Source organism: Dreissena polymorpha, chromosome 13 (genome assembly GCF_020536995.1).
Source record: "Dreissena polymorpha isolate Duluth1 chromosome 13, UMN_Dpol_1.0, whole genome shotgun sequence".
Lineage (NCBI taxonomy): Eukaryota > Metazoa > Mollusca > Bivalvia > Myida > Dreissenidae > Dreissena > Dreissena polymorpha.
In genome coordinates, this window is record NC_068367.1 from 66,840,332 (window position 1) to 66,862,607 (window position 22,276).

Here is a 22,276-nt window from a genome sequence, read left to right on the forward strand (position 1 = left end):
AGTGATGTTTTTTTTCGCCATTTTCAACGGTATTTTAGTAGTTTCGTCGCGGTCATTTAATTTAACGGTACTCACACTTCCATGGGAAAGATTGTTTACCAGTACAACGTGCACATGCTGAATAGGCCAGAACATAACAACTTTCCTACCTGAAAATGGAGTACACTTTTGGCAAAACTGATGGTTCCGGTCATAATCACGTTGGGCTCCGTAAAATGCAGTTGACATAATTCAATTGGATTACATTGCATACACAAGTCCGATGTAGTGTTCATTGGGATTTTATTCTGCTATTTCACAAGTCCACAAAATACTTTAATCATTCAGATAGACACTGTGCAAGTTGGGAAATGATTGCATGAAAACTGTGGACTTAATTGCGTAAACAACCCTTATTTCACTATTTTCTCAAATTCAAGGGGAGATAATTCTGGACTTTTTACTCTGATGTAACCCATTTTCAATAGGGTTCGATTCCTCATTGATATAACGACAATGAACAAGTTTGACATAAGCTCTTCAGGCCTTCGGCCAGTAGAGCTAAAAATGAATCCGATCATATATATCCTAGTTAAACTCGAGTCAGAATGTAGAACAAGAAACATTGCTCTCTGTCATATTAATACCACAAACATACGTTGCTACTAAATATACTACTTTTTGTGATCCAGAACAGATGTATGATACCCCGTTAAAAGTGTTATCATATTATTACATAACAAGGGACACAATTGTCACAAAACCAGGTTTTCAAAGACCTATAGATAACAGTTATCTATACGTCTTTGAGGTTTTCAATAAAAAATATTTATAACTAGAGCTTTGTCACAGACTTGACGTATACCCCCACATGCTACATCGCCACAGGATATTTTGCAAAAAACAGGAGAAGCTAATTTGTGGGGATTTTTAAGAATTATTATGCAATTATCATGTATGGCCATTTTGATTTTTGAACTCAAAGTATGACCTTGACCTTGGAGATATTGACGTTATTCTTTCGCGTGACACTCCGTCCAATGATGGTGAACAAATGTGCCAAATGATTTTAAAAATGCGCAATTAATCACATAGGAATGGTCCAGACAAGCTTATTTGTGGCCATTTTTGACCTCTGAACTCAAAGTGTGACCTTGATCTTTGAGATATTGATGTAATTCATTCGCACGACACACCGTCCAATGATGGTGGACTAATGTGCCAAATGATTTTAAAATCTCACAATGAATGACATAGTTATGGCCCGGACAAGCTCATTTATGGCCATTTTTTACCTTTGAACTCAAAATGTGACCTTGACCTTGGAGATATCGACGAAATTCTTTCGCGCGACACACTGTCCAATGATGGTGATTAAATGTGCCAAATGATTTTAAAATCTCCTAATGAACAACATAGTTATGGCCCGGACAAGCACATTTATGGCCATTTTTAACCTTTGAACTCAAAGAGTGTGACCTTGGAGATATCAACATAATTCTTTCGCAGGACACACTGTCCAATGATGGTGAACAAATGTGCCAAATGATTTTAAAATCTCACAGGGAACAACATAGTTATAGCCCTGACAAGCTCATTTATGGCCATTTTTGACCTTTGAACTCAGTGTGACCTTGACCTTGGAGATATCGACGTAATTCTTTTATGCGACACACCGTCCAATGATGGTGAACAAACCTGCCAAATGATTTACAAACTCACAGTGAACGACAAAGTTATGGTCCGGACAAGCTTGTTCCGCCCGTCGCCGACATTCACCAATCTAATAACCAGTTTTTTTCTTCAAAACCTGGTTAAAAACTGCCATCTTTGTGTTCGAAGTCAAAACTGATCTACACAACAAACATAGATTTTCGTAATCATTTATATGACACGAAAACTGTCGTCAGATTGACCACTATCATGTACAAATGAATGAATGTTTCAGTAGCTTTATTATATGTGGTTTTTTACATTTTATCAATAAATGTACCGGTAATTCCTTTATTTAATCCACAGGCACTCTGGCATAAGTTACTAACCTCCTCCCCCAGCTGCTCTCCCAAAACTCTCAAAATTGTCCATTTGTTATAAAAAATAACAAAACAAACAAGATATGTGTTTGTCAGAAACACTATGTCCCATTCTGTGCCGCTTTGAAACTGTATATTTGACCTTGAAGGATGACCTTAACCTTTCAGCACTCAAATGTGCAGCTCCATGAGATACACATGCATGCCAAATATCATGTTGCTATCTTCAATATTGCAAAAGATATGGCAAATGTTAAATTTTGATGCAAACAAACACATAAACCAACACGGGGCAAAAACAATATGTCCCCCACTATAGGGGGGGGGGGGGACATAAAAAAGTAAGTCAATTTTTTTAAAATTATATATATATAAGTTTTTTTTTACTAACCTCTTTTGTGTTGTTATTTTGTATAACAAATGGACACATTTGAGAGTTTTGGAAAGGGGTAGCAGCTGGGGATAGTGGGTACTAACTATAATGCTGCGTGCCTGTAATTCAATCCAACTCAAAACCCCAACAATTGTGACTTTCTATCATGGGGCAACTTTGTAATGTTTTATAAAATGATTAAAATCATTATTTGACTTATTATTAATAAATGTAAGGACCCATAATTTCGATGTTTATGTCCACCATGAAAGACCTATTTATGCAACTTTACCTACCACAGTACCCATTGCAAACATATTTTTTACGTATAAATACATAGAGAACAAACGTTTGAATGTTGACACAATTGTAATATTGCAGAATAAAATCTGTACATTCAAAGAACAATAAAATTAGGCATACTGTAAATCACAATAACATTATTTCCATAATGCAACTGCTACAATATATCAAATACGAAGGTACAAAAATAAACAACAACATAGGTATTAAAACAGAAAATGGCATTCCTTGTATGGTTCCAAGCAAAAGAAACGTTAGGAATGAAGTATGACACGTTAACATTGTAAATTTAAATTGAAGCACTTGCTTTTTAATCAACTGTAGATATCATATCTTAATTTTAGAAGCATAGATTGTCATCATATACCCAACATAGGATATATAAGCAACATGACATGGGATATATGACAAACCCCACATGGGATATATGATAAACCCGACATGGGATACATGATAAACCCGACATGGGATATATGATAAACCCTTCATGGGATATATGATAAACCCGACATGGGATATATGATAAATCCGACAAGGGATATATGATAAACCCGTCATGGGATATATGATAAACCCGTCATGGGATATATGATTAATCCGACATGGGATATATGATTAATCCGACATGGGATATATGATAAACCCGTCATGGGATATATGATAAACCCGTCATGGGATATATATTAAACCAGACATGGGATATATGATACACCCGACATGGGATATATGATAAATCTGACATGGGATATACGATAAACCCAACATGGGATATATGATAAACCTGACATGGGATATATGATTATAAACTTACTTGATAATTTAAGTAAATAGGAACACATATATTATAATTACAATTTTTGTCCTGCATGCAAAGGAAATACAAATATGACCCTAGTTTGGTTTTGCGTGCGAGTGTTTTTTAGGAAGCACTTAAATGCAGGCTATTTATGTAATTCAATACTGTTGGGCATTTTAGTTGAATGAATCAGTTTTTTAGAATCTGTACTTATTACATTAGATGTAATAACAGTAACAGGCAATGCAAATTTAATGAAATTTTATATTTTAAATTAATGTTGTATGTTGTTAAATATAAATATTAAAAAAATCATGTTTTCTGATAAAAGATAGATGTACCAGATGGCAGCAAATAATGTTTTATTGGACAAAGAAACAGTTTATGGCTAAAAATTTATACATTTGAGTTGTATAACCCTTAAACAATTTAAATGCTTATATGTATAATATAAACCACAAAACACAACGCCATACAAGTATATAAAAGTGTGGAGACAAATTATATTCACCAAAATTAAGCCTGCAATAATTAACAAGCCAGCATGAAAATGTTTTGATTTTTACTCTCTGGCAAGTTGAAATTCAACAAGATGGTTTAGTTGGATATGTCACAATTATGTAAGCAATAACATTGCTTATGTAATCCAATGTAAAATATGACTAATACATTATAAATTTATGAATTTTATGAGTTGGAAGGATTCGGTATAGCATGAAAAACAAAGGCGCATTAAAATGTTCATATTTCCATACAAAACATGCAATTAAAGTGCTTAAAGAGAAATAAAATTCATTAGCGTGTTTAATTTCGAACTGCAGAAACAAATTAACAAACAAACACAATGTTAATGCTGTCTTCTGATCTCAATGTAAGGACTTCCAATTGTAAAGCTTACATATATAGCACATTCAAGGTAACAGTTGACAGTAACACGCCAATTTGTAGATTTTGACATATTGTTTATTGATTTCTTTATGTAGAATGTCTTACAGACACTTGTTTAAGACAAGCTGAAACACCTTCAAACTTTACAGGACCGACTTCCTTTGAGAAATTCAGTTTAAATAAAAATTCTAATACAAATTATAACTGACCAATGAAGAAAAAATAATTTGGGATTGACCCTTTTGTTTTGGAATTGGGTCTGTTTTGCAAGCATGTCTCTGGCAGCCCTTTTACATTTTTACAAGCAAGTGCCTACAAGATTGGTCTTTTTATGACATTTATACAATTAAATATATATACATACAAGTATATGAAATATTCTTGTTTTTAAGTCATTAAAATGTTGTTCCTTGTGACTTACTCTGAAGAGTTTTTGACATGAAAAACATCAACAAATAAACAAGAGGAACAATTCAAATCTATTAAAAAAGAGCTTACCTTTCACAACTTAACATAATAACAGAAACATAACTCTTACAAAGAAGTTAATTTTAACAAATAAATTTAACACCTGTTATTTAAGCCACATATGCATTTCCAGTAATTTGAATAAAAATCAATAAAATAAACTTTTGTATTAAAAAATAATGCAGATAGCTTTCACAAGTATTGTTATAATTGTGGAAACATTCATTTATTATCTTTAAAAAACACATCTTTTTACAGTCTATATCAGAAATCATGCTTTATATAATTGACCTGTAATCAGGACAATTCAAACATTTCTGGTAGACCACACTCCACTCTTCAGACAGGCTCAGAAATACTTACATGTCCCTCCAACTCAAACAACTACACTTGCACAGTCAACACTGTCATGTTACAGCAGACAGAAACAAAAATAACATTGTTTCTTGAACACATACACAGATTACCTCCCTTATCACATAAAACATGAGCACAGTTGTCCCCCTTTGCATTACACTTCAGTTTGGCAGTAGAGTTCTTTAAGAGCCTTCAGTTCTTCAATAAGAGTCTTATTTTGATTTTCTAATACTGCAACACGGTTTTCCAGACACTTCACGTAGTCCTTTTTCTTTCGACGACACTCCTTTGCAGCTTCCCTATAACAGATATTTATACATGAATATGGAATAGCAGTCATCCATTCAGCAACACTGATATATATTTTAGTCACATGATAACCTAATTGTGCAATAGCAAAATGGACGCAAATGTGCAAGTTTTGTTTGTTATACATGTATAACTTCTTCTTTCTCCATTTACGTATTAAAAACAGGTGACTGCATTATAAATGGTTGACAGTTAAACATGGTTAAGTACTGCATTTATTTCAGTAACATTGTATTTCTTAGTCACACCACTAAGAAATATTCCAAATAACTAACATTTAAGAGCATTTAAAACAATCCATATAAATTACTTAATGTATTTAGCATGTACATACACAGTCATATACTTTTTTGTTACAACATTTTTGCTCATTTTATAAGTTAGGAAAGACTTAAAAATTATATACAGAAAACATTTGTGATTGAACATTCTGAAACTACCAACAATTAACAATCTTTTTAATACATTTTTAAACATGGACCATTATCGTTTAGGGATTTTTAAACTATTGTTTTCATCTTAACAAACGCAGTGACCCATTGAAAAAAAGTTTATTTTAAAAATAAAATATATTCAGGCAGATGAAATTTCACCAGTCTAATATTATTGCACATTCATGTGGATTTGAAGAAAAATGCAATAAATTCACTATCCACATTTTTTTAACATGATTCAAACAAAAAGTTGAGTGACTCAAGTTAATCTGAATGTGCGTAAAGTGTCATCCCAGATTAGCCTATGCAGAGACTGAAAGGCTTATCTGTGTCTTCAATTTTCTGCATAACTGTATTTTCACTTATAAACTTTCTTATTATAAAAGATACCCCAACTAAGCTATAAGTGATGCACCTGATTAGCCTGTGCACATGCTAATCTGGGTTGAAACTTTATGCACATGGATTTAGCCAAGTTTTCCCAGAAAAAAAGGCCTTACTGCTCCCATATCTTTCCCACATACCTATTTTTAAGAAGCCTGAGTTCCCGTTTCCGCGCTGCCTCCTCACTACCAGCATCCCGACCGAGGCCTGATGAAGTTGCCATGACAACCCCACCTTGCAGTGTGCCGGTATTGGCTATCTGGTACGCCTGCATCGTTCCTGTGCTTCCCACTGGAATACAAGGTGGATAGGGTAAGCATGCAGGCAGTTTTCACAATTTTGAGAAGTTTTTTTAACGAAATTGTCACAATTTATTGAAGTTCATGACTCAAACATTCACAATTTTAAAAGTTTTGACCATTTTTTCCCCACAATTTTGACAAGTTTGTGACTAAATTTCTCACAATTTAAAACAGCTGTTTTTTTTAAACAAATCCAAGGGGCAAAAGACCTTATCACCACATTAGGGGCCCTGAATGTTTCATAGGGATGCACAGGTTTAGGACTTACTGAGCCTTAAGGACTTGATCTAGTTAACTATGGCACAGGGTCCAGTCTTAATAAATGAGATTCATTCCAGACAAAACAACATTTAAAACATGTGGGTAAAGTGTTGTCCAACATTAGCGTGTGCAGTCCACACAGGCTAGTCAGCCTGCAAGGCACTTTGCTTTTTACGGTATTTTTCGTTTAAACTAGTTTTAAGGAAGTCTTTTCTTAGCGAAAACCCAGTTAAAGTGTCGTCCCTAATAGACTGAATGATTGTGCTGATTGTACAGGCTCAGCAATTTTGTTTGCCCAATAGGAAATCATTTGTGCAAAAATTTTCTTCACATTGGGAAATTATTGTTTGATTTTTTGCTCACAAAAACTTATTATTATATTATTGTTACTTAGTTTTAAGTCATAGAGCTGCATAAGAAACTTACAAAATGTTGCTTTTTTGTAAACCTTTTAAACTAGATCAAGTCCTTAAGGCTCAGTAAGTCCTAAACCAGCATGTGAGATTGATCTATAATGCATGTTTTTAATATTCCCAAGTGTTTTGGGTACACTGCCAGTGTCATCACATGATTCAACACACTAAGCGTTATGTTATCATTTTAATTTTCGAGACATAGGTTAAATGTGCTTTGGTTCAAGCACATTTTATCTGTTTATGGTCAAACAATATTATGGATTTAATGCAAGATCCTCTTAGTAGTGCTATCAGAGTATAATAAAAGCTGCGCCATGAGCGCATGATACGCCCGTCGTTCGCCAATGAAGTAGTAAGGTAATAAATAACCCTTTGAATCCTTTTTTTACTTCAGTTTATTTGTATTTGAATACATGGTTTATTTTATAAGTACATGAGCATGGAAATCACGAAATTTTGACGAACAAAGTCCCATAACTCTGGAACGACAATTCAGAATTCCGTCAAAAACGAAAGGGGATCAGGGTTTATCAATATTAAGATTGTGTTGAAATTTGAAAAAAATCCATCGAAGGATATTTGAGCTACAGTAGGACATTCAATGAAATCACGAAATTTTGACGAACAAAGTCCCATAACTCTGGAACGACAATTCAGAATTCCGTCAAAAACGAAAGGGGATCAGGGTTTATCAATATTAAGATTGTGTTAAAATTTGAAGAAAATCTGTCAAAGGATATTTGACGTAGCGTACGACATTAACAGACGGACGGACGGACAGACGGACGGACAGACGGACGGACAGACGGACTGACAGACGGACGCGGGGTATACCATAATACGTCCCGTCATAGACGGGCGTATAAAAACGATAACTTATTAAGAATGAACCAAGCCTCCTTTAAACAAATATACATTTAACCAACCCTTTCACACTCAGAAGCAAATGTAAAAAGCTGTATGCACCAGCACAAAATGAGGACAGCTGTTCAGATTTTAAGCTGTTTTAAGTTTGATTCTCATCAATAAGGGTTGAAAATAAAGACTTTAAAACTTGAATCTATTAAGAAAGGTCTTTAATTTAATTTGTTTTTCTACAGGGCTACAAATAGGTTGAGATGCATATCTGAGTGGTAAAGAGTTAATGGATAGGCCAATCTACACTAACTTTCTCGGGCGTCCCACAGGGAGAGGTCTATACCTGGGATATAGAACTGCTGGCCGTCAGGGCCTTGTGCATACTGTACGATGGTTGGGCCAGTGGTTTGCCCACTGGACGATTGGTTGGCATTGGTCATCGTGAGGGTTTGCAGGCCCTGGGCTATTGGGGTCCCGTCGGCACTCACGCTGATCTGGATGGCTCCGGATGGCAACACTACAAGTTGGAGTTATATATGAGCCTCGCTCTGGGGAAACCAGGCTTAATGGATTGGGTAACACTTGGAATAAAAATAGCTCCATTTTAGGAAATATAGGCTAGATGCATGTGCATGAAACAATTGTGTAAACATTTACAAAACTTTAACCCGTACATACAATATCACATTACGGGTAATTGGTGTAGTAATTTTAGGTTGGCTTTTTATATATACATACTTTGCTGCCTGGATAACCAAAAATTAAGAAAGCTAGAGCTTTGTAACAAAAGTCACTAATACTTCTGCACAGCTTTGTTACAGCATGGCAGCCATGACCATGGAAAAGTAAAAGGAACAGTGCACTAGACATTTCTATTCTGCTCATATGTAATTAGTAATGTATAGCTTATGGTTAAGTTTCAATGCAATTGTCTGAGAAATGTAGATGTAGTTAGCTACACATACAGATACAATTTCAATGGCAGCCACTTAGATCAAGGGCCCATAATTCTGAAAAAAAAAACAAGAGCTGTGTTTGTGAAACACAATGCCCCCTACTGAGCTTTGAAGCCATATATTTGACCCTTGACCTTGAAGGATGACCTTGACCTTTCACCACTCAAAATGTGCAGCTCAATGAGATACACATGCATGCAAAATGTTAAGTTGCTACCTTCAATATTGCAAAAGTTACGACCAAGGTTAAAGTTTTGGGACAGACACACACATACAATTACAGACAAACAGGCAAAAAACAATATACCCTTGATCATTCGATACAGGGCATAAAAATGAACACATGCGTCAAGCCTGTTGCTTTGACCTATCACCTGTTTTCCTAAAAAAAGACGTCATTCTTTCCTAATCAGAAGCCATCAAGACATACCACTAAAGATAACTTAACAGCAAGGGAGGAATCATTTAACATGTTTGAGGCAAATCAGAATAATAAAAGAGAGATCAATATTATAGAAGTTCTTAATGATTAAGCACAACAAACATTTATTTAAAAATCAAGGCACTAATAAGTGCTAAAACAAGCATTGTTGGTGTATTGTCAAGAAATCCTTTCCTTAACAAGACAAACAGAGCTGGCTTACAGGGCTCGAAATTAACACGCACACACTCACAAAATGCGAGTGAAAAATACTGATTGCGAGTTAAGTTTTAAGCTACTAGTATTTTTTTGCGAGTAAAGAAATAGTGGAAAAAAAACTAGTAATATAAATGCACTCGACGTCATGAACGCTAAACCGTAGGTCATTTTATAGAACGTCTAAATACCTGTATGCGGAAGCGCGCACCTTGTATGTAGACTGGTTACTTATAGTACAGATATGCGGATAGTATTGGTACAAAGAACGTGAAACAGTCAACTATTCACATTTGTTCATTGAACTTGAACAGACATGGCGTCGAAGCCAAACATAATTAGTTTCTTTTTGCCTACAGACGGAAATAAAAATACGAAAGATAAAGTAAAGTTAACCATTGATTTGTATTTTGGTGATGTTGCACTCAACACACGATATCATAGCTGATTTTTTTCACTATTTGAAAACCCATTAAAAATATCCCAAACTGACACTTAAACTTTGTTTTCTGAGTGAACACGACACACTTATATTTGAAAACAATACCCTTATGGTTCAAAGAACTGATATCTTTGTATGATTGCAGAAATAAAATGTGTATGTTAAGTACTTTTTATTTTGTTTTAATAGTACTAAATTAATGTCCAAACTTTTTTATGTTTCCTGCAAAATTTGCGAGACTGTTTTTGATTTTGCGAGTTGGTTTTAAAGCTGCTCGCAATGTTTTGCAAGTAGAAAAAAAAGTTAATTTCGAGCCCTGGGCTTACAGACAGTTCACTTGCATAATAAATATTTAAGTGCATATTACAACTGCTAAAAGCTCGCCACATGCAATGCTTGGACCATGTAAGCTCTTACAAAATGTTTTTACCTCAAGGTAAATCAAATATCAGGTTTTATCAAAACCTAGACATTAGTAATTTATTTTTAACTTTTATTTTGTAGCTCAATTACATCCGAAGCTTAATGCTTATTGAAACGCTCTCGAGTCTGTTTTCTTGGTAAAACCAGTATTCGTTTTTTTTGGTGGAGATCCAAAGAACACTCATATAGTGTGGATCAAACTCCTGACTTCCCAGTTGCTAGAAACATGATATCCACAAAGCCCTATTGACATTTAAAGAATAAAAATATTAATTGTTAGCTCGCCATTTACAAAGAAAAGAAGTCAAACAGATTGCAAAACAGAAGCACTAGTTCAGTAGTTACTAGTATCCAGGTACCTGTAGCGTTCCCGTACTGTATGGCAGCGGCCAGACCCGTACTGTCCTGGGACTCTCCGTCCTGACTACTGTCGTTTGACTCCTCCTCTATCTTCGTTACAGACACAGGGGAGGACAGCTCGTTAAAGATTTTCCTAAACAAAAGACATCTTTTTAAATAGTACTTCCATGAGGTTAATTCTATTGAAACATGTTAACAGCTGATTTATTTTACGCTATTACTGTTACATGTTTTCCCATAATACTATGATAAATCACATAACAGTTATCTTTTCTGGTGTTTTTAAAAAAAATGCTTAATAATAATATTTGATGTGAATGAATAATTTTAATGGGTCAGAATCAGCTGTAAACATTTCTGTGCTTTATTCAAACATAACACTTAAAGATCACAAATGTTTACAATTCCAATAAAATTTCCCTCCACTAACCCAATCATCATGGATTCAGTTACATAAATTTAAAGACACTTAACAAAGTTGCAAGGGGTTGTTTTATACCCAGTAGAAGCAATCATGTGTGACAAACTGCCTAACATCCTGTTGCTATTGTTTGAAATGTATCACACTTCCCTAGATGTGAGAAGTTTTTTCAACTTGACAGATTAACATATAACATCACCTAGGGATGTGCCCAATTATTTTCTTAATTATTTACTTGTAATCAGGTAGAGATAATGTCAGGTAAATTACATCAAATAACTTGACATTAAAAGTCCCCACTAATTGAAAGTATTTTACAACTCTTACTGAATGACACACAACTTAGGCATTTTCGAACAAATAATTAATGAACAAATAATAAATTATATCACATGCATTATCATCTAATTCATTATTTGATATAAACCATTCTTATTTCTTTTAACATTTACAATATTTTCGTTATACATAAATCAAGGGACAAAATCTAATATATTCTTGCTGGTTTTCTTTTAACATGTCAATACAGACAATAACACATTGTAGTCTAGAAAGTCAAATTAAAACAAGAGTTGACAGAGGACAGCGCGCTCGACTGTTCGAGTGCTTGACAGTATAAAGTAAGCCATCATGGGGAAATTGTTAATATTCAATAATGGGGTATAATGTGGGGTGTGGTCATTTACTAGTATTAGACGATCTTTAAAAAATAAAAAAAGGAAAAATATTTATTGTTTATATATATTTTTTTTTGGGGGGGAGGGGGGGGGGGGGGAGGGTAGGAGGAGTGAGAGGGGGGTATAATGTGGGGTGGGGTAATTTATTAGATATATTTAAAAAAAATGGGGGTGAGGGGGTTAGAGGGGGGTATAATGTGGGGTGTGGTAATTTATTAGATGATGTTTAAAAAATATTGTTGTTTGGAGGGGGGGTAGGTTTGAGGGGGGGGGGGGGGGAAATTCTGGGTAGGGGCGTGGGGTATTGTTTGGGTGGAATCCATTGTGGTATTCAGGTAGGTGTTGTTTTGTCAAAGTAATAATAAAATGTTTTCATAAATAAAGAAGTAATGGCAATTTAAGCAAAATGTTCAATTATCTAAGTGTCAAGGGGGCCATAATTATGTCAAAAGCTTGATACAGTGGTCTGCTCTTGTTTATAGGTTGGGGTCATGTTGGTAAACAAGTATGCAACATTTAAAAAACAATATGTCAAAGGATATAGGAAATATTTGGGGTAGTACGCAAACTTCAACATATATTTATCAATAAAATGCATATTCTAAGTATAAAAAGGGGCAATAATTATGACAAAATGCTTGATAGAGTTGTCTGCTATTGTTTATAGGTTGGGGTCATGTTGGTTAACAAGCATGCAAATATGAAAGCAATATGTCAAGGGACAAAGAAAATATTTGGGGTAGTATGAAAACTTTAACATTTGCACGCTAACGCCGGGGGTGAGAAGGATAGCTCCACTATATATTTTTGATTTTCATATATAATAGTCGAGCTAAAAATGTTTCACCGGTCTATCTAAGTTCTGAGTTCATGGTGCATCTATTTTCTGAGTTCATTGTCTATCTATTAACTAATTTAAACCTGCATGACACTGACATTCACTAATATCACCCATTTCAAAAGGAGTCATGATCAGACTGTGAAAAACGGGGCTTAATGCATGTGCGAAAAGTGTCGTCCCAGATAAGCATATTCAGTCAACAAAGGCTAGTCAGGGACGACACTTTATTTAGCCTAAACTGGATGTTTGCTCCAAAAGATATTCTTCATCCAAAAGTGTTGTCCCTAATTCATGGTTCAAACAGAATTCTCAAACCTAAATTCAAGCACTTTTCAAGGCCAAAGTTTCATTTTCAAGGCCGAGAACCGTAGGTTAGTTTCCTTAAAAAAGTGCATTTTCAAGCAAGTTTAACACAGTAAATATCATTTATTTGCTCAAACAAATTCAACTTATTCCACAATAACTCATACATGTTATTTCTAGTTATTACATACATGTTATCCATCCTTAACTCAATGAGTCTCACATACAGTTTGTCAACCAGTTCCCGATAATCAGCAGTTCCGATTAATTTGTATTTAATTTTCCATAATGCCCCAATAAAAACAAAATGATAAGTGTCTAAGGTATACATTAGGTAAAGGAATAAATTAACAAAGTTTTAGCAAGAAATCTTTTGTAAATAGCTTACAGGGTGGAAAAATGCAGCAAAAAGTTAACCGGAACTGATTGAATGAGTTATGTTTTGAAATGTGCATATGGATATAGAAGGCTTTATTATTTTCAAATAAGTTTTTTGCTGATTGAAAACAAATGCTATGACAATGTTTTGAAATACTAATTCTGTAAGCTGAATGATTTTTAATTATTTTCCTAAGGTTGAACTTTAATTGGCTATTTATGACAAAAAACTGCATATGCCGTCTGACCTAACCTGTTATCATACAAAATAAATATTACCCTTAATTTTTACATCTTCTCACATTGACACTAAATCCCGAAAAAATTATTGTGGTAAAAAGAATAAACGTTTTTGCCGGGCGATTCTAAACTGGTGTACTGACTGTATGTATTTACTTTTTAAAGTTATTACAAACAAACACATTGCTTCTCAATTTCATGTTTTCTTTGTGGGTTTCCCCTTTCTCGTGGCTTTTCAAAGCGCTTTCCCCCATCCCCTGACATCAACGGTCTTCATACAGACCCGACAATGTGCTTTTTGAATGTCATTTGTTTTCTGTAACTAGGAATATTAAGTTAACCACCCTGGTTTGAAATGACACATCCCCATTGCTGCGTTTTCACTCGCGAAAATTGATCACAATGGAGAGCCTCTGACGTATACACATAATCTGTGACGTGTACACATAACGTTTCGTACTCAATAGTGTACGAAACTTATATATTTCATACTCAACTTTTTGCGCGAAGGAATTTATGATAATTTTCGTAATATTTCCCTTAAAAACGATTTAAGATTATAATTTAAGCGATGATACATGTAATTTTGAGCAGAAATAAACATTTTCAAGGCTTTTTTTACATGGAATAAGCACTTTTCAAGCACTTTTTCAAGGCCAACCTTTGTTCAAGGGCTTTTCAAGCCTAGGCAGGGTTGGCACCAATCGACCACCCCCGGTTTTAACCGGTGGTTTTTACCGGTTAAAACCGCCCCGGTCAATACCCCCAAAGTGGTCATTACTGGTCAATACTGGTCGATTGAACTTTACCCCCAATTTTGATTAATATTCCATGCTTAATTAAACAATATTGATAATATAAGTTAAACAAACATGTTGCCAATAATTTCTTAAGCTATTAATACCCACTATTTTATACCTGTTCATGCAATTTGTAGGCCAATCTCTCAAAATTTTGCAAATGAGTCAAGTTGGTCAATTGGATTTTTCTGGTCGATTGAATTTTTTTTCAATTCTAACGAATTATAAATGCTCAGAAAATTCTGTGCTTGATTCAACAAGAACCTGTCAATTACTGTGTATTAGTTGTTCCTCATGCCCCACTGTCTCCACAGTCTTTCACAGTCTTCTCACCTATACAGGTTAGGGCACCCAAAACTGATAATAGGGCCTTATATATAACTGGTCAATTGGATTTTTCTGGTCGATTGATTTTTTTTTCAATTCTAACGAATTATAAATGCTCAGAAAATTCTGTGCTTGATTCAACAAGAACCTGTCAATTACTGTGTATTAGTTGTTCCTTATGCCCCACTGTCTCCACAGTCTTTCACAGTCTTCTCACCTATACAGATTAGGGCACCCAAAACTGATAATAGGGCCTTATATATAACATGGCACCTTTGACACAACCCTTTCTTGTCATGTATTCTTGCCTGGATTTCTTTAACAAAATAGTGAAAAAATATTTTATTTTCCATTGATATAAAAAACAAAACATAATAAGAAATAACTATTAAAAGAAAGAAATAATTGAAAAGAAGAGTCTAGAGTAGACTCACAATTGCAAACATTATTTGTTGCCAAAATCAAGAACTTTGATTGCTTATTCATTTGAAGACCAATTGAACTTTAAAATATGAAAACCCTCTTAATATAGAAAGGAGACAAGTTAGAAGTAACTATTAAATTAATAACATTAAAAGCAAGTTATCTCATCTTGTGTGAGTGAAATGAAATAGCCTAAGGGCAGATTTGCTTCATTGTCACCATCAGAGACATACCAGTGCATGCATTTTATTAGCAATTAAGGCTTAGGGGCCAGATCATTTATGACCCTAGAAACCACAAGAGTTCTGTTTGTCCATCAGCTTATCAAATACATGTAGATTTATCAATAGATCAGTGAAATACTATGGTAACTACAATGGTAATAATACTTCAGTAACAGATGTGATACACTGAGATAAAGATATTGCCTTAGTTCTTTTGTATTTGAGACCGCTTCCATAAATAATAAGAAGTATTTTTTACAGCTTTAAAGATTTTTTTTACAATAGATAACTCAAAAAAAGTTTATCAATTACAGAATAATTATTGATTTAATATAGAATAGCTTAAATTGTTCCTTTGTCATGTTTAAATGCTACAATTTTCAATCGACCAGTATTGACCAATAATGACCAGTAATGACCAGTATTGACCGGTTTTAACCGGGTATTGACCGCCGGCCCGGTCAATACTCAATTGACCGGTCAATATGCCAACCCTGAGCCTAGGACTCGTTTTCAAGCACTTTTCAAGCCTTGTGCGAACCCTGCTAATTAGTCTATGAGGTCTACACATGCTTATATGAGAAGACACTTTACCCATATTAGTGTTTTTCCCAGGAGGGCAAAGGGGCATGGCGCATTACTTTCAAAAAGGGCATTTTAGCGTGCAGTTTAGGCAAAAAGAGGGCAAAAACGTTCCCTGAATACCTAAATTACGTTGAAACATGTAATCGCATCAGAAGCAGTTGTGGAAAAAATAACATATAAACAAGCACATTTAATGGTAATTGATGTATTTAACTTACTATAATTTATATTAATATATTTACGTTGCAATGTACATTTAAGTTCCATGCTGTTTCAATAAACTGTACAGCACGAAAAACATAATAAAGCAATATATGCATATGAATCTGATTATACCCCGATCCACTAACATATAAATGAAACCATGTTTGCCATATCCCATTTTCTAACAATAATCTTGCCAAATGTTTAAAATAACATCAGTCGTCGAAATCCGCACTAGTCCGACAGCAAAAAACTAGTATTTTTTCTTGCGGGCTTGTAGGAAATCCAATATTACAAGCCCGACGTGCTTGTACAATTCATTAAACAGAAAACAAGTTCCACTTTCATTTTCAATATTTGTAAACAAAGTTTTGAGTCCCTTAAATCAACAGACGCTTACCGGTGTTTTAACACACTGCGCACACGTGCTGGGCAATCAGCCGATAATTGGATTACTGTGCATAAAACGCATGGTTTTGTGGTTCCTGGATTACTATTATGTAAAATAAATGTTTTGCGTTGCGTTTGGGACACAGAGAGTAATGGCCGAACAGTTGTCATTGAAGTACGTCGTTGAGGAATGCGAATCTGAGGTAACTGTGATTGACGCATTTGTCAAGTGGCTTTTTGTAAAATAACCTGGCAGTTAATTGCTTATACAGGGTTTTTTTTCCACTTTTTGGGAAGATAGCCCATGGCTTTGGAATTGGGAATTTTATCGGAATTTTCATGAAATTGGGAAAATAAATTCATTAGCCTTTTTTTCCACACGAAAAGTCCACTGAGTAGGGAAATACTAAATTTGATTTAACTCTTTATAATCATTTAAATTAAAAGAAAAAAAATCATATAATACTTTCTTAGATGTAATTGAATTAAAATTGAGATAAAATACACGTAAGACTTCTTTCAAAAAAAAAAAAAAAAAAAATGTTTTTGTTTTTTTTTGGCAATTGGGAATTTTTTGCCACATTTTGGGAAAAAAGTATACTTTTTGGGATTGGGAACATAGCCGAATTTCGGCTATAAAATTGGGCAAAAAAAAACCCTGTTATATATTTTCTGGTGGGTCAGGTTTGCTCTCTCTTTCACATGGATATATGGGATACATTCCTGCTAATTTTTTTACCTAAACTTTATGTATATATTTATAATTGTGATTTGATTGAAATCCGTGTGTGAAATAGAGAATAATACGTTAGTGTTGATTATAGATCAGGTTTATCATGCAAGGCTCAGAAAACAAAAAGCACAAGCCTTGGCAAGTGCTTTTTCGTTTTCGTGCCGAGCATGATTAACCTGATCTATAATCAACACTAATCTATAATTCTAATTATCCCACTTTTTATTTTGTAAACCTTTTTGTTTATTTAAATTTAAAACAAAATTAGTTTGACTGGATAATTTCGCTGGATTTATGACGTCATTTCGTCGAAATATTGACGTCATTTCCTGCCGTTGATTATAGATGATATTTAATCAACGGGGCTTTAATCAACCGAATTCAATGTAAAAGTGGGATAAGTTAATTTCTTCTTATTTCAGGATTCGAAAGAGGCTGGCTCAGATGACGAGGAAGCTAACTTGGATGAGGATGAAATTAATAAGAGATTTATATTGTATTCTAAAGATTAAATAAATGAATGCTTCTTTGGATGTTTTATGTTATGTTTATCTGCATTTTTAAAAAAAATGTTTGGGCTAGTAAATTCTGACTAGGGCTTGTTCAAATTCCCATAGCACTAGCCCGACTTGCTTGTAGATTTAAATCTGAATTTCAATGACTGTAACATTGTGAGTAAATTGATCGCTAACAATATGCAAACACTCGTTTCCATGACATACACCAACCGAGTAGATTACAAATAAATTATGTTGTTGCTATCTAAAACATTTTATGCATCTTTGATTATCACAGACATTTCATTAATTCCTTCTTAATGTATAACCTCCATTGTTAATTCAATCATTTACGACGTTATTTGCAATTTTTGCCGAGTCAAAATTTAATTCTGTATAGTCCGCCATGTTGTTAAAATGTCAAATGATGTAAGCGACTGGTGCGCATAGCAACGTTAAATCGTATACGCGATTCGCATTTTGTTAAATTAGTATACGTCTCAATAATTATTTCAATAATTAGATCTAATTATCTTAAAGACGAAAACGATAAAGAATAAATTTGTTTTTGTTTTTAAATGTAATTATGCGTAAAAATATATGTTTTGATATAACTGAATAATGCATGCAATGCACAATTGCCACGAGAATAACATTGAGTTTTTCATCAAAAGTCTCTGAAGTAACGATTTTATTGTGGAGGAGTACACAATGCCGACCGAAAAGTGCGCTTGGTATAACATAGACTCTGGCATTATGGATTGATACTGACACAGGGTTATTCACGCATGACTAATTCACAGCTTTGGAGCAGTCAGTAAGACCTACCTATAAATCGAGCCTTGTAATAGATTAAATCTGCTCAATTAATATAGTCGATTAGAAGTTGATGTCTCTCGAGTAAATCAAGCACAGTCGGAGCGTCACAGACAATCAAGGACGCTGATTTTGCGGACCAAGTTAGGTCATAAGGCAATAAAGATGTTATCGATAAGGGCGCGTGGCGAAATTTGCCTTTGAAAAGGGCAGAGTGGCTATCCGTGAGGGCAGTGTGGCATTTCGCCACTCTAAAATGGCCTGGGAAAAACACTACATATGCAGTTAACCCTGTTTTCCTTAAGAACATCTAATTAAACAAAAAAACTGTTATCACAATTTATACCTGTAGGATGGCCTTCTGGACAGAATCTCTCTTCTCTTCCTTCCTTCCGAATGGTCTGATAAATCTTCGTCAATGTGTGCCACCTAAAATATAGTTTCATAGAGTTAACATTCACACCTAAAATAAAGTGTCACAGAGTAAAACATTAACATGTGTTACTCTCACAAATTGAAACTTTTCCGTCAAATTGATAAGACCAGTTACACCACTTACCAATTCTAGTTTTTCTAATCATTATGTTTAATAAATATTGTTTAGCCAATCCGTACCTAAATCAATCAACTTTCCAGGCTTGCTAAGATCCAAAAGGAGAAATAACTGTCTGGTTACAAGCACAGCTCTTTTGCATAATGAAGGTTGATTAAAAATGTCTCAATATTTTGTATGATTTATTAAGTTTTTTTGTTTATGTTATAGCACAATTTGACAAATATTGAATGTAAACCATACCTAACTACGGTGATTTTTCCTTCTTTATAAAGTCACAAAAACCTGCATTTTTTGCAATGGGGAAAAACAAAAACACAATTGAAGGTGTCCAGAAGATATACAAATAAATTAAGTGCAACATTAAGTTAATTTCCCTATGCAGCTCTATGGCTTTAACCTAAGTTTAAATAATATTGACAACTTGACAACACCTAGTTATCAAGTATTTGTTAGCAGCACATCAAATACACCTATTTTCCAATCTGAAGACTTAACAAGATATTTTGGCTAATTCTTTTGTTTTCTTCATGCTTATTTTTCCTGATTTGGGGGGGGGGAGTTTTTCTCATGTATTTGAGTGTTGGGGCTTAATTACATGTATATTTGATTTGGGTGCAAATTGAATTCAACTCATGTGACTTGTGTCATAGACGACTTACCCGTACGACCTGTATTGTAGGAACGTTTGATCCAGCTGTCTGAATCACTGAACCCTGACTTGTGTGAATAATTTGTTGATTTTGCTGAATCACTGAATGGGACGGATTTGATAATGAAACCTGGACGACCTGAAGTCCTTGGTTTACATCAATGTCTGAGTCAGACATTGCAAATCAGGTCCTGAAATTGAGAAGCCAATATTATCAATAACATTGATGAGCATAAAACTTTATCAACAAGACTTTTGCCAAGCAATCTATGTCCGCTTTCGGCTCCATCATTGTCAGATTTTTTAAATATATATTTGTTGCCATAGCAACCAGAATTCTTGACATAGGAACAAAGTGAAAAGACGAGCATAATCTCCATATTGCCATCTGACCATGTTCCAAGTTTCTTGAAAAAAATATGAAGAACTTAAAATTATCGCAGGATCCAGAAAAGTGTGACAGACTCACAGAGCGCAAACCATAGTCCCCTCCTGTGAAACCGGTGGGGAACAATAAAATAGATAACCAGCAAGTAAAAAGTAATACAGAAGTCAAGGTCTGCTGAAATGTGCATGCTCAGCTGCATTTGCAATCTTTTATAAGCTTTCATTTGAAATAGTACCCAAAATTAAAAGAATTAAACTTTAATTTGCATTAAAATAATATGCTGTGAATTCCTTTTCAACAGTGTGTGAAATATGTGAGAGTAAGCCAGAGCCGACAACAAATTCTATGTCTGACAATCATTAGTGTGCTGACAAAAATTGCTTTGTCTGACATTTGAGTGGCGTGCTGTCAGACGCAGTGACTCAAACGATAATCGAAAAGTTCAAATGTAATATAAAGCTTCAAGTCTAACAGATATGAAGAACAATTCCGCAAAGATTCTAACCTATCTAGACAATTTGTCTAACAAACAGTTCTTATGTTTTGCTGAGCCTGCTTCCCTACCATAGCCTGCTCAATGAAATAAATTCAGAACACCAAAGAACTCTATGTGCTTTCGAATTATACTTGAACCCTATAGGTCAACTCTGTGTGCTTCATATTTATAGTTTTAAAGAAAATTAGTATTCAGGCTACAAAGTTGTAAAGCCTGGGTACATAATTAAGTGTTCAATGTAAAACAAAAACTAGATATGTGTTTGTCAGAAACACAATGCCCGCTTCTGCGCCATTTGAAGCCATATATTTGACTTTTGACCTTGAAGGATGACCTTGACCTTTCACCATTAAAAATGTGCAGCTCCATGAAATACACAGTGACATGCATGCCAAATATGAAGGAGCTATCTTCAATATTGCAAGTTATGACCAATGTTAAAGTTTTTCGAACGGAAAAACATACCAACTGACGGACAGTTAAAAAACTATATGCCACCCTTCAGGCGCATAATAATCACAAAATAACCATTAAGCAAACTCTAGCACGTAACAAATATTTTTTATACAAAATTACATATTTGCAAGGCATGACTGAAGGATAAGTCTCTTCTCTGGGTTAATTATTTAGGTTTGGTAAACAAATAATGAAAAAATAAATAATTTAGCAGTATACCCATTACATTCAAAATAGTTTTCTATTGCCAACTAGTTTCTGTTACGTCAGCACATAAAAAATATGAATGAAACGCGATGCATGAATATAACGTTAAAAAAACTGTAAAAATCAACTGTCGTGACCTAGTTTTCATAGGAACTGGAGAAAATTGCACAACTTGTATTTGATCGGGCAAAATCACTGCCAAAACACTTACTATATTATGAACAAGTCACACAAACACTTTACCATAAGCGTGGGAACTTTTGTAGAAATCCATGTTTGTAGTAATTCCAATGTTTTTGTCAACGATGTGTCTCGTTTTCTCTTCGCTCTGATTTCGTTCACAACTGCGTGATTGTTGAAAATTTCAATGATTTTAAACGAATATCAATCAAGACATAGTTAAAAATTAAAAGTGCTATCAGTTTTAGCTCAACTTTGTGTACAGGGTACATACCAATTACGCAGATTTCGTCACGACCTTGCCACCAATTAGAGTGGTTTAACTTGCAGATACGTAGTCGCCACGTCAAACGACGACCATCAGCGTCATCACTTTATCGCAGAGCCGAATAACTCTTAGAAAATGGATGAAATTCATCCGCATAACACCACAACAAAGAATTTCATTGGTTAATTTTATGCTGATGACGTCAGTAAACTCTTTAGTTCGGACTGTTTGTTTTTAT

At 34.4% G+C, this 22,276-nt stretch overlaps 1 protein-coding gene across 3 annotated transcripts; it reads right to left on the bottom strand.

Moving 5' to 3' along the window:
• Positions 1 to 2,735: 2,735 nt before the first annotated feature.
• Positions 2,736 to 22,163, bottom strand: LOC127856089 (cyclic AMP-responsive element-binding protein 1-like). 3 transcript variants are annotated; one of them, XM_052392080.1, is made up of 7 exons: positions 22,045 to 22,163; positions 20,054 to 20,234; positions 19,185 to 19,267; positions 10,979 to 11,112; positions 8,472 to 8,678; positions 6,465 to 6,615; positions 2,736 to 5,496 (listed from the first exon to the last, which is right to left on the bottom strand). In XM_052392080.1, exons 2-7 carry the CDS (start codon positions 20,219 to 20,221, stop codon positions 5,352 to 5,354), a joined length of 888 nt encoding a protein of 295 aa, XP_052248040.1. In that variant the 5' UTR covers positions 20,222 to 20,234; positions 22,045 to 22,163; the 3' UTR covers positions 2,736 to 5,351. The 3 variants fall into 3 exon arrangements, with proteins under 3 accessions (XP_052248040.1, XP_052248041.1, XP_052248039.1); XM_052392081.1 differs by lacking the exon at positions 22,045 to 22,163 and adding an exon at positions 21,834 to 22,038 and having other exon boundaries at positions 8,505 to 8,678; XM_052392079.1 differs by lacking the exon at positions 22,045 to 22,163 and adding an exon at positions 21,834 to 22,038.
• Between the last annotated feature and the right edge of the window lie 113 nt (positions 22,164 to 22,276).